This window comes from Heteronotia binoei, chromosome 21 (genome assembly GCF_032191835.1).
Source record: "Heteronotia binoei isolate CCM8104 ecotype False Entrance Well chromosome 21, APGP_CSIRO_Hbin_v1, whole genome shotgun sequence".
Classification (NCBI taxonomy): Eukaryota; Metazoa; Chordata; class Lepidosauria; order Squamata; family Gekkonidae; genus Heteronotia; species Heteronotia binoei.
Window position 1 is genome coordinate 166,922,000 of NC_083243.1, and position 13,474 is coordinate 166,935,473.

General features: G+C 48.2%; 1 protein-coding gene across 1 annotated transcript in view; it reads right to left on the reverse strand.

The window, feature by feature from the left end:
• Positions 1-13,474, reverse strand: part of DAGLA (diacylglycerol lipase alpha) — a 121,475-nt gene that overhangs the window by 27,756 nt on the left and 80,245 nt on the right. The window contains exon 11 of the mRNA XM_060262230.1: positions 5,632-5,788. Coding sequence (XP_060118213.1) covers positions 5,632-5,788 — 157 coding nt within the window. The remainder of the gene's footprint in view (positions 1-5,631; positions 5,789-13,474) is intronic.

Consider the following 13,474-nt stretch of genomic DNA (forward strand, 5'->3'; position numbering starts at 1 on the left):
TCGATTCGCCCTCAGGTAGCAATCGACTCTCTCCGAATAGGATTCCCATCCCTCGGGTTTCGTGTGGTCGAAAGCTTCGATGTGACCGGTGTTCGGGCTGGTACTGGCCATGGAGGCAGTCGTTGCGAAGTAGCGATACAGCGATGAAGCGATGGGACGACGAGTTGCCCGGGCGTCTCCTTCGTAGCCCTTGTCGAAGGACTAAGATCCCACCTTCGTCGCCACTGTTATGTACCAGTCTGAGAGACGCGTGTAGGGCAAGATAGTTTATTGCATGGTACAAACACGAGGTAAGAGAGAGAACACGCGGGCCGGGTCCCGCATATATACAGGTCCGGAACTATTCACCCTGCTGGCCAGTCCAATGCTGGCCAGCCATATTTCCCGCCACTCGCTGTGATTGGCGGATGACCAGCGCTCTTCGCGGAGGCGTCGGGTTGTCATCTTTGCCTCCGCGGCTTTAGCGGACTAACGCTTTATCGATGGTGCGTTATAACGAAATGGTTGCGCTGTCAGGAATGATGGCGTTCTACGAACGCCATACACTGCAGTCCTGTTGAAAGATTAGGTCTTGAACTTGAGCAAAACGATGAAATACACTGTTTGAAAGAAGGAGGAGGGTAGTGAACCATGGTTGACAGGGCTACCAGGGAGTGATAAGGATACAGTCGGTTCGATCCAGTTGGATTTTCTGCAGCGTGGGCATTGAGCATTTTCTGGAGAGGCACAGACATCTATGGCTGGAACCCCGAACGTCTCGAAGACTGTCTGAAGATAATGACGGTTGAGGGACCACTCATAGTCATTCATGAGGTGGCAACTTAGGGCATCTGCTTGAACATTTTGGATTCCCGGCAGATATAAGGCTGTAAGGAATATGTTGTGAGTAACGCTCCAATGCCATAGGGACAAGGCTCTCCTGCAAAGGCGAACAGAAGTGGTGCCTCCCTGACGATTGATATAAAATACGGTCCCTATATTGTCCAAAGTGACCTGGATATGCTGACCCTGAAGGGATGGCAGGAATGACTTGAGAGCTCTGTGGACCACCAAGAGTTCCAGACAGTTGATGTGAAGGGATTTCTCGTAAGCTGTCCACTGCCCTTGTACCGTTAGTGTCCCAAGGCGAGCTCCCCAACCCCACCTCGAAGCATCGGTCGTGACAACAGCTGACAGGGGTGACTGTATGAACGGCATTCCAGTCAGAAGATGACATCCCATCTTCCACCATTCCAGAGTTGGAAGAATGTGATGTGGAACGGTGAGTAGGGTCATTTGGTGTTGTTGATGCGGGCAGAACGTCCGGACGAACCACAATTGCAGAGGACGCATGCGGAGTCTTGCAAAGCACAGGACAGAAGTTGTGGCCGCCATGAGACCCAACATGCGTTGGAAAATGAAGGCTGTTTGGGTAGGGTGCATTATGATGGCAGCGGCCAGAGACTGAATGTGGTGAACCCTGTCTGCAGGGAGGTAGGACTCGTGCAATAGTGTTGATAAGCGTGCCCCTATGAACTGAATGTCCTGTGTAGGGATCAGATTGGACTTTGTCAGGTTGACCTGAAGACCCAGCGAAAATAGGAGAGCCAGAGATGTCTTTTTGGAGTTGTTCTTTGGATTGGGTCACAACGAGTCAGTCGTCTACGTAAGGGTATATGGAATTTTTTTGTTGACAGAGTGTTGCTGCTACCACTGCCATGCATTTTGTGAAGACTCTTGGTGCGGTTGACCAACCGAAGGGGAGGGAACAGAACTGGTAGTGTTGGTCCCTGACGGCAAACCTCAAGAATCTTCTGTGGTGATGGTTGATGATAAGGTGTAAATGGGTGTCTTGAAGGTCTATCAACGCCTTCCAAGCATCTTTTGGAATCAGTGGTAGAATAGACCATAGGGTGATCATGTGGAATTTCTTGCATAGAATATGGCGATTGAGCTTGCGAAGATCCAGTATTAGACGTTATCCCCCGTCTCTCTTTGGAACCAGGAAATTTCGAGACTAGAACCCTGTGTGATGGAACTTCAGTGGAACTGGTTCTATGGCTGCCTTGTCCAGCAAGGTGGAGATCTCTTCCTGAAGAGGGAGGGAAGGGGGAGTACGTATGAATCGATAGAGCCTCGGGGGCGAATCGAACTCTATGGTGTAACCCCTGTAGATGATCGCCAGGACCCAGGAGTCCAACGTTATGGACTCCCATATGGGGTAGAATGGACGCAGTCTGGTGGTGTCGGTGGGGTGTTGTGGTAGATGGATAGGTGATATTAGGGAGTCAAAGAGACTATTTTGAAGCCGGAGTTGTCTTTTTTGTGGTTTGTGCATGCGGCCTTTGGTGGAAGGGTTGTTTAGCTGGTGGATCCTTGTGCTTCCAGAAATCAGCTTGTCGAGGTGAGCGAGGGCGTTCGTAATAAGATGGCTTCCAGACTCTTTGTCTATTAGGCTGAGACTGTTGTTGATTGACTCCCAACCTCCTAGCCCTTTTTCTACTGTTGTCAACAGGATGTTGTCGGTTGTAGCATTGAACAGACCTGACCGTCAAAGGGCAAGTCTTCAATTTTAAATTTGATGCCTGGCTGCAATGAGGAGGAACGGAGCCAAGCATGACGTCATAAGGCAATGGATGTGGCCATGGTTCTGGATGAGCAAGCAACAGCATGATGAACCGAATTGATTTGCTGCTTGCTGACTTGGGAAAGCTCTTGAAAAATTTGATGCTTGTTTCTGTGCAGAGTCAGGTAGAGAAGGGACCATTGTAGTAAGTTGGGATGTCAAATTAAAGGTGTAAATAGAAGAATATGCTAAATATTTATGAATTTTGGAGGTAGCAGTAGAAAGGGAGTAAATTTTTCTCCCTAAGGTGTCTAACTTCTTTCCCTCCTTCTCAGGTGGAACTGGGTGATGTGTTTGCTTGGACTTGGATGAAGAATGTACAATCATGGAGTTGGGTGCGGGATGATTAAATAGAAATTTAGAATCTGGAGCATGAATTTTATATAAGGACTCAATCCTTTTTGATGTAGGTGGAACCAATGTGAACTTATCCCAAGCCTCCTTTAAACCTTCTACGTGAACAGGGAGCACTGGAAGGAAGGAGCCAGCAGGCAGGTCCACATGGACGAAATCATGGACTACGTCCGATACTCTTGGCAGGTCAGTAGTGAGTTTTATGTTAAGCATATTAGCCATATTGGTAAGTAGGTCTAAGTAAGCTTTGGATCCTTCAGATGGTGAGAAATTGGCTGCTTTGGTAATGTCAGAGACAGGTGATGCTGGTGCAGATGCTGCTGATTGAGAAGAGTCTGAATGTTCAGCCTCGGAAACTTCTGGAACATCCATGGGAGTCGTGTATGTGGGCTTGGTGGGTATCGATATAGGCTTACTTGGAATGGTAGGTTGGTCAGGTTGAGTTATCTGTTGCTTCGAAGTGGCCGAGAAGGCCGATATAGACTGGGCCGATGATAATGATTTTGACTCCTGGCTGTAGTGTCGGGGTCGGTGAGGAGATGGACTTTCGTGAAATTGAGAGTATGAAACGTCCTCACAGTACCGAGGTCGATAGGATTCCTTATGGTATTGAGACTCACGGTATCCGGGTTGGTAAATTACATCACGGTACCGAGGATGGTATGGTTCTTCACGGTACTGGGGTCAATGGGTTTCACGAGATGATCTATAGTATTGTTGGTGTCTACATGGAGACGGTGACTGGGAGTGTGATGGGCTATATTAGTAATAACGATCTCTACGTTGGCATGGGGGCCGTTCAATATAAATTTGAGTGGCTGGATCCTTGGGTGTTGAAGGCTCTCTGTGCAGTGGAGACAGTCAGGTTCTTGAAAATGCGAGGCACTGAGACTTCCCAGAATGGGTCCTTGAAAATGCGAGGCATTGAGACTTCCCGGAACGAGTGTGCTCCAAGTAGATTAGCTCGCTGACTTCGAAGGCGCGAGGATTCCAAGGATTCAGTGTCCAGGATGTTTTCTGGTAGGGATTCATGGACCGAAGGAGATCTGGATCAGATGTGGACGACATCGCCATGTATGACTTCGATGGGAGTCGAGGCTCCGCCGGAGCAGTCGGTGCCATCGACATCGAAGTCGAGGTGGATGCCGGATGCGAGGTCGAAGTCATGGTATGGTCGGAGGGCCTGGAGTCCGAGGATTGATGATCCGTTTTCGGTTTCGATGTCGAAGGTGTCGAATCCAAGGGTTTTTTTTAGGATGATTCAAGTCGATGTTTCTTCTTGGAATCATCGGATTTCTTAGAGCGTTTCCGGACTTATGCTTACTAGGAGTCGATGTCACGGAAACTGCCGGTCAAGCCACATCCCTTTGCAGAGTTAGGGAAGGTGGTGAAGTCTGGGATCCAGAAGTGTGGGACATTACAGGCTGCAGCGAAGACTCTAAGAGGTGGATTTTCAGTCTGGCCGCATAATTTTTTCTGGCCTGTTTCCCAAACTGGCTGCAATGGACACAGGTATCGGTTCTGTGGGCCTCCCCCAAACAAAATAGACACAAAGAATGCCCATCGGTCGAGGGAATTTTGGTCCCACACCGGGTACACTTTTTGAATGTTGTTTTGGAGTCTTTCCCTTCCATACGCCCGGGGAGGGAGGGGTGGGTGTGGAAAATAGTAAAGAAAATAAAGTCTTTTTTTTTTGGTAACGATACCAGTTGGTGAGGAGAAGAAGAAGACAAAAAGCCGAGGAAAAGTTGAAAAAACGGAGAAGATCGCAATGAAGTTGAGGAGATGCAATGAGGTAGGGATATCCTGAACGGCGGTTAAGAAGAAACTGGGTGGGTGGAGCAGCTTCCCCCTCGCTCTAGGCATGCGCAGTGGATGCCTGCTCCCCAGATTGAGAGGGAATGCGCGCCAAAATAAATGCCTAGGCTACCTTTGAATTCTCCGAGGTTGGGTTCATTCCAGGTGGAAAACCCATGTGTGGGACTGCACAGAGACCACAATGAAGATCCATGCTGCCAGGGGAGGGAAGGAGGTAAAGCTGAAGATAAGGAGAAATAAAGGTAAGTTGACTGCTAGGTGGAGAGGAGAGAAAGAAGAAGGAAACCTTCTTCTTTGGAGGTTTTTAAACAGAGACTAGATGGCCATCTGACAGCAATATTGATTCTGCAGAACTTAGAGGGGTATTTGTGAGTTTCTTGCATTATGCAGAGGGTTGGATTAGATGACCCTAAAGGTTCCTCTAGTTCTATGATTCTATATACTTATTACAATCTGCAGGTCCAAGATGGAGAAATGAAATGGGACATGATGCCTCTCTTTCAGACTTGTATGAGTCTATGATTCTTCAAAAAGGGGAGAAGCTATGGGTGTTTCAGAGAAGGGAAAAAGAAAAGAGTTGGGAAAGGAAAAGTGAGATGCCCCCTCAAGTGCCTGAGGATTCCCCAATTGTAACAACGTATTTACATAGTGCCAATGTTAACTTCAGATTTATTGGAAGATCTTTAAAAAATCTACTGAATTTGCTTAGTACACTTATACCCTATGCATTCTACAAAAATATATACAAGGCTGCTATGTACTAAATACAATATACTAAATCCATTAGCTTAGCACATTGCCCTAAACTGCCTCAACAACATTCCTGAAGACAGAAGGTCCCATACAATCCTCACCGCATCATGACAGGAAGTGTACACAATGTCCACTGAAGTCATGTTTTCATCAAGGAAATGGCGACGGATGGCAATAGCATTGCAGCCACAGCAATTATCTTCCTCAATAGTGACACCAGGTGCATACCGGGGCCGCGAGGGACACAAGCAGCAGCATCTTTAAAAGAAAAAGTATGGTTAAACTGCCAGCTGTAAATGGGAAAAATAAGAAGTACCTCAGTAAGACTATCATATGGCAGACAATATACAGCTCTATTTTTCTCGCAGAAGTGAAATGGCATATTAAAATGTATTTATTTTAACTTTAATAGCATCCCCATGAAAAGAAGCATGGTTTTCCCACTGTTGACACCTAGTTTAATTCCAGCACCCAATTCTCAAACATCTAACTATGGCCTGGTAGACCACAAACATGCTGGAGAATGTACTCCCTCTTTGCGTCATCCTATTTCTTATATTGGAACACCCTCCTCACCTTCCTAGTTGGCACAATCAAAATTTGCTGTGACATCCAAATTAACTATGGTTACCACTAAGAAGCAAATTACTCCAAATTATGCCTGGAAATCATGATTTGAAGAAAGCTCCTGGCCCTGATTTGATTCCTACAGGGATTGTGAAGTTAGATCCAGAATGGTAGTCTTTCCCCCTTGCTTCCCTTTTTACCATGATAAATCAAACAGGTCTTATTCCTGATGCTTGGCGGAATGCAATTGTTGTTCCAATTTGTAAGAAAGGTGATCATGCAATCCCTTCCAACTACAGGCCGATCAGCCTTCTTTTCATCATAGGCAAACTATACGCCAAGCATCTATTAACCAAATTAACTTCTTGGATGTCTCAGCAAAGAGTCTTAGGCCCTGAACAAATTGGGTTTAGCAAGGGTAAATCTACAGTAGATCACCTCATCACTTTAGCGCACCTGGCTGATAAATATACTTCTCCTAGGAATTCCAAACTTTACGCAGCTTTCTTGGACCTCAAGGGGGAGCAACTATAGATAAAACTGTATCGACTGGGCATCGATAAGAGACTTCTCAAATTAATCATAATGCTATACTCCACCACCACTTATCAAGTCAAAATCCCAGGTTCCGGGGAACTTACACCTAAAATTCCCTTCAATAAAGGAGTTAAACAAGGATGCATACTTGCTTCTTTTCTATTTAATTTATTCCTCAATGATTTGGCTCCCATACTAACAGAAGTAGATTGTCACCCCCCAAAATTGGGCTCCCTGCGTGTACCTATTTTGCTATACATGGAAGACACAGTACTCCTTTCTCGTAGGAGGGTTGGGCTCAGATGACTACTGAACAGATGCCTTAGTTTTTTTTCAAGAAAACAAACTGCATCTGAACTATGAAAAACCTAAGAAACTTTTTTGCTAAATCTCATAAAACCTACAAATGGCTATTTGATGGGAAAGAAATACAACAGGTTAGTCATTTTAAATACCTAGGTCTCCACTTTAGCTACAACATGGCTTGGTCATGTCACCGTAAATCTATAATTAACTCAGCAGCCATTAGTGTATCAGCCATTTTTTGGTTTTCCTGCAATAGAGGCAACCAGTTTGTGAGGAAAAACCCCCTACTTTTCCTAATATGTGCACATCATGATCACCAACATGGTTGCCAGGGCGCCTGGAGAAGTAAGCTTGCATCCGCCTGGCCAGTGAATGCGAGTGATGCTACCCAGGAACTACATAAGACTCCAGTGTACCTATTAACAAGTATATGAGCGCTTGAGTCAGGCACAGAGTGTCTGCAGCCGCGCTCTAACCTGTCCCCGCCATCACGTGGAACCCGCCATGGCAAGGAGGAGGCTACGCCGCCACGGAGCTGTCCAGGCGAACGGTGTGAAGCGTTAAGCATGGAAACCACTGTGTTTTGCTTACACCACATGTAGCCATCTTCCTGCCTGGTTGGGCTTCATTCCTTCTATGTGGGAACCTCACGTACACACCTTGAGTCGTTCCTAGCCCGCAAGCAACCCACTTAGTTTATGAATGGATTAATGGCTCCACTATTAATCCTGATTGCCCAGTGGTTTCCTAAACAACTGTCTTCACCCCGGAGAGTTGAGAAAGAGGAAGAATCTCTCCTGATACCATCAAGCCTTTTTGTCTACACCGGAATACCTAGGTGCATATCTGATTCTCTATTGTCCCTTTCCCAGTTAATCCCATCTCCTCCCAATCACCCAGTCATTCCCACATTGATACCTACGGAGCCGCCCCAGGCCCTGTCGCAACCTGGAAGTTTCCAGGATGCCCAGGATGAAGGTGATGTTCATTGGTTGAAGTACACACCCAATCAGGTGTCGCCATTGACCCACCATTGGTCCCGCCGAAGTCCAGCCTTCTTGGTCATCAGCAGAACCTCCCATTACCACTCCCAGTCACCTCCCATCCCCTCAGGATTAAGGTGACTCTATATAACCTGTGGACTAGCTACCCACAGGTGTGCCCTCTACTCAGTAAACCCCCATTCCCGCTGGGTAGTAACACCCCCGATTCCTGATCAGTTTCGGGACCTTTCCCCCATTTCCTCATTCGTCGCCATCGGAGCCTTCCATTGGAGTCTGCGAGAGGTAGTATTACCCTGTATGTCAATTCCTTTATGTTCCCCTATCGATCTCTCTATTTTTCCTAGACCTGTATGAATGTGTGATTGATTTTGTACCTTGTGTGAACGAACTATTGTTTCAAATAAACCACAATTGATTTTATTAAATTAGAGTTCTTTATTGAGCATTGACTCTCTGATCGGTTGAGCCTCGTATACATAGATAAAAGATTCCGTTTAGGGGCTAGCTGTCTCTCACTCTAATTCCCCAACTTTATTTTGAGAGCAGTTTCCCTAACAGAAATTGGTGGAGAAAGCTTGGGCATTATCCTGTTTGTGTGAACGCACGCGAGTCGACACGCGTGTCTTCATACAGACAGACGTAAGGTTGCACCGTTCAGAAAGTCTTGCTAGCGAGGCTATTGCGTGAGTGACTGAGTGAATGAGTTCTGTGTGAACGGCTCTAGCGAGCATTTCTATAATTTGTGGGTCGGGCTGCTCCCCTTTCTATCATTCAGCGTTGGACTTCTCAGCCGCCCCGAGGAGGCCAGACACCTCGCAAGAGGACTGAGCCCGATCGAACGCAAGGGGGAAGTCCCGTGAAGTCCGGCCGCCGTCCCGAGGCCTTCTAAACGCGTCTATCGTGGGAGGGAATGTCAGGACAGGCTAGGATTGTTTAAGATCTGGATAGAGCACCCTTCCCTTCTCCTTTTTCTTTTAGAGCTTAGTGCACACACACACGCACACACACTACATACACATACACCTACACACGCACACCCAAGTCCTTACACGAGTCTAGGCCAAGGCTAGTCTAAGGCACCCGACAGTCAAGAAGGCAAGCGGGTCACAGGACCGTTGCAATCTGACTGCTGGGCAACTTTTATTTTGTTTTTGTTTGCCCGAGACGCGATCGTTGGGTCGGCTCGCGGCGCCCTTTTCTGGCTGAGACGCGATCGTTGGGTCGGCTCTTGCCTAAAACTCTGCCCGGTGACGCGATCGTTGGGTCGGCCCGTGGCTCCCTTTTCACCCGAGACGCGATCATTGGGTCGGCTCGTGGATTTTCCCTTTGGCTGAGACGCAATCATAGGATTGGCTCATTGCCTAAAACTCTGCCCGGTGACGCGATCGTTGGGTCGGCCCGTGGCTCCCTTTTCACCCGAGACGCGATCATTGGGTCGGCTCGTGGATTTCCCCTGGTGGCCGAGACGCAATCATAGGATTGGCTCGTTGCCTACAACTTTGCCCGGAGACGCGATCGTTGGGTCGGCCCGTGGCTCCCTTTTTCACCTGAGACGCGATCGTTGGGTCGGCTCGGTGCCCCGTAACTTTAGCTGAAACACCACCGGAGGTTGGCAGTAGGTGAGATACAAAGAAAACTAAACTGAAATGGAGATTTTCGCCAAAAAGGGGGAACTCCCCAAGTTGGAGAAATGGTTAATAAAGAAAGGGGACAACCCCTGGAACAAGGGAGTCTTTAACCAAGGCTCGGATCCCCTCCAGTCCTTTAGGGATATATTTGAAGAAAATTGCAACAACAAAACAATTAGCACTGGCAAAAGAGACCTTTTTGCCTCGTGGGGTTTGTTTGAAGCCCTGCGGGATAGCTCTGCCTTGAACAAACAGCTCAAGGAGCAGTTAGCCCAGAAAGACCAGCAGATAGAAAGGAAGGAACAAGAATTTGAGGAAACGCTTAAGAAACATGCAGAAGCATTAGAACAAGCATTCCAAAATTATGAGGCAGAGAAGGAACGCCTAGCTGGGGAAAATAATAGCTTGGACCTCGACTGGCAGCAGGCAAGTCGAACCATAGAAGAGGTTAAGATAGAGAAAAATACCCTGGCCTTAATACACCAAGATGCCCTAACGGCTCTAAAGAAAGCCCAATCACAAATAAAGGCATTGAGCAAAGAGCTGGAGCAAACCAAAAACCGGAATGACAAACTGCAATATGCCGTTGAAATAGCCACAGAAACGGTGAAGAAAACCAAAGAGGCAGCTAATCATGAGGCATGTAAAAAAGAAATTGCCTCATTGCAGCAGAAGTTAGACCGTAAAAATGCTCTTATAGCAACGGTCTCCCCATCCACCTTCTATGCTTTTTCGGATGAGGAAAGTGAGGATGAGGAGGAAATACAACCCTGTGAGGTTGCCCCCGCCCCAGTATGCCCGGTGGTTACCCGGCAAACTACCACTAGACAGGGGAACGGTAAAGAGACGGTGCAGATAATTAAGGAGGTTAAAGATTGGAAAATTGAAAATATTAAAATGGCACACCAAATTCTAGGCCCATATAATAGAGAAACCTCCATCCGATGGATGATGCAAATGTACCGGGAATACCCAAACATAACCATCAGGGAGTTAAATCAAGTCCTGAGGTTGGCTGTAAACGGCCCCCATGTAGAAAAGGTGAGAGAAAAATTGCTAGTCGCTCCCAAAGATGTCATAACCACCTTGGAGTGGATAGCGGAACTATTGAGAATTACTTGGAATGAAGAGAATATTAAATATGTGTATACCCAGACCGTGCAAGGTCCAGATGAAGACCCTATGGTCTATCTATCAAAGAAACAATTTTTAGCCTTAGCTGCAGACGTAGTATTCCCGGAGGAAGAGGGTCAGGAGCCCGACTACGATGACGCTGATTTTATAACAGATGTCATTAAAGGCCTCAACCCAGAAACGCGGCAGGCGCTAGGACCCACACATGCTCCTAACCCCAAATGGAGCACACTTTACGCCAATCTGGAAAATATAAGCAGATATATGGACACGGTTGCGCAAGGGAAAAAGAGTAGTAAGAAAGACCGGGCTAAGGAAGCTGTTAATACAGTTACTTATGCTAACAACGGGCCTCACTCTCAGTATCAGAAGAGGGAAGTTAATCCGGACCCCTATAACCCATCGCAGCCTCCAGCCAATCCTCCAATAGGACAAAATAAGCACGCTCAGGCGCGGAACAATGGGAAACCGGCCAGGCAGAAGCCCGGAGCGGGGGGAGGGAACCCTAATTATCAACCGAGAGCCCCTCCTCCACCCGTGCAGCCCTCGGCCCCTTTTCCTTCTCCCGCAGTGCAACCGCCTCCGGCCCCACAGCCTAACACAATGACGGGCCCTTATGGGGAGGCATATCAAGATTTACAGAATCAGAGTCGAGGGTACAAGCCTCCCTTTAACGGAAAGGCCGAGCGGACTCGTTTTTGGAACTCGCTATCGCCCGTAGAACAGACTCAGCGGAAAGCGCTCTGGAACTTTTTACTCCGTGCAGGGTGCGACATGACCAATATGGATCTAGCACCCACTGCACTTTTGATGGAAAGGCAACAACAAGTGATACAGGGGTGGGGAAATCAGCAGCCGTCTGCTCCCCCACCTCCGCCAACCCAATCTCATTTTGCGGCACCGCAAGGGTATGCACCGCCCGTAGCTGCAGTAGTTCAACATCCACCCCCTCCAATGCACCCCACTGTTCAGCTATATCCGGCTCCGATAGCCGCGGTCCAGCAGCAAACGGTCGTTAACAGTCCGGAATATGAGGAACAGGGTCTGCGCTAGGGGTGCCCGGGGCCCACTAATCTCCCCGAAGGAGTAGTGGCTAGACTTAAGCCAGACACTTGGGGGAGACCAATGGTAAAGGCGGGCATTGGGGCTCCAGGGAACATTAAACCTGCCACTCTACTAGTAGACACAGGAGCATCGATTAGTGTGCTCCATCCAACGCTAGTTACTCAAGGTACACAGACAGATAAAACTCTGGAACTGGCTGGGTATGCGGGAGGAAGCCATCTATCCCACATTTGGAAAAAGATTCCAATCACAATAGGGAGACTCAAAGCCACCATGAGAGCCTGTAATAATGCAGGAGAAGACGATGGGATGATTGGGGCTCCCTTCTTAAAGAAAAACCATTTAACGGTAGATTTAGCCAACGGACTCCTGTGGCACATCCCGGGAGGCCCGGACTTTATTAATGCTATACACCGATGTGCAGCTTTAAAAGCTCCCTTCCCTGTATGTTCAGTAACGGGAGATCTATGGACCCTAAAGTTTCCCGGGGTATGGATTACTGACAAGGCGGAGTGTGGGACTGTGAGAAACGCTTGTGTTCTCATAGAAGGCAAAGATCCTCCTCCCCAGCGTCAGTACAAATACCCCGCGGAAGCGGAAACAGGGATAGGAAAAACAATTGAGGGTCTGTTGAAGTGGGACGTCATCCTCCCAATGCAGTCCATCTGCAATGCCCCCTTGTGGCCGGTCTTAAAGGCAGATGGAGTAACTTGGAGGATGACAGTGGATTTCAGAGCCCTCAATGCAGTGACTCCCCCGGTGGCCCCGGTGGTCGCCAAGTACAACGAGATAGTGGCAGCCATTGCAGCGGGATCTAAATTTTACAGCGTGGTGGACTTGGCCAACGCGTTCCACTCGATCCGCCTGCACGAATCTTGTTGGTATAAATTTGCATTTACCTTCCGCGGCCAACAATACGTGTTCAAGCGGACACCGCAGGGCTTCCATTCTAGCCCAAGCATTTGTCACGCGCATGTTGTACAGATGTGGGACCGACTGCTGCCCGGATCAAAGGATTGCGTGCTCAGTTATGTAGATGACGTGCTGATCCACGCAGAGACAGAGGAGAAGGTCCGGGAGGTCACTGAGGAGGTCCTCAACCTCATCCAGGAAACGGGCTTCAGAGCAAGCAGGGAGAAAGCCCAGCTAGTAAAGACCGAGGTGAAGTACCTCGGCATCACACTAGGAGCAGAAGGAAGAACACCGGACTCACAGAGAGTGGAAGTGATTTCCAAACTCCCTGCCCCCACAGACCCCCACTCACTAAGAGCTTTGTTAGGTACCTTTAACTTTTCCCGGGACTTCATCGAGATGTTCTCCGAGAAAGCCCGACCTCTTTATGAGCTCCTGAAGAAAGATGTGCAGTGGTATTGGGGACCGGAGCAGCAAAAGGCTTTTGCAGAGCTCAAAAATGACCTCGCAAAGGCTCCGGCGCTTGCCCATCCCGACGTTACCCAGCCGTTTTTCATTCAGCTGGCTATCTCGGAGCACAGTCTGGGGGCTACTCTGATCCAGAGACGAGCGGGATCGCAGAGGGTGGTGGCTTACGCCTCCAGGAACCTTACTTCCGTGGAGGAAAAATTCTCCCCCTGCGAGAAGGTCTGCCTCGCTCTGGTTTGGAGTTTAACCCATTGGGAGTTTATAATAGGAGGAGCAAGGGTGGTAGTTCAAACCACTCATTCCCCTCTTAAGTATATTCTCTC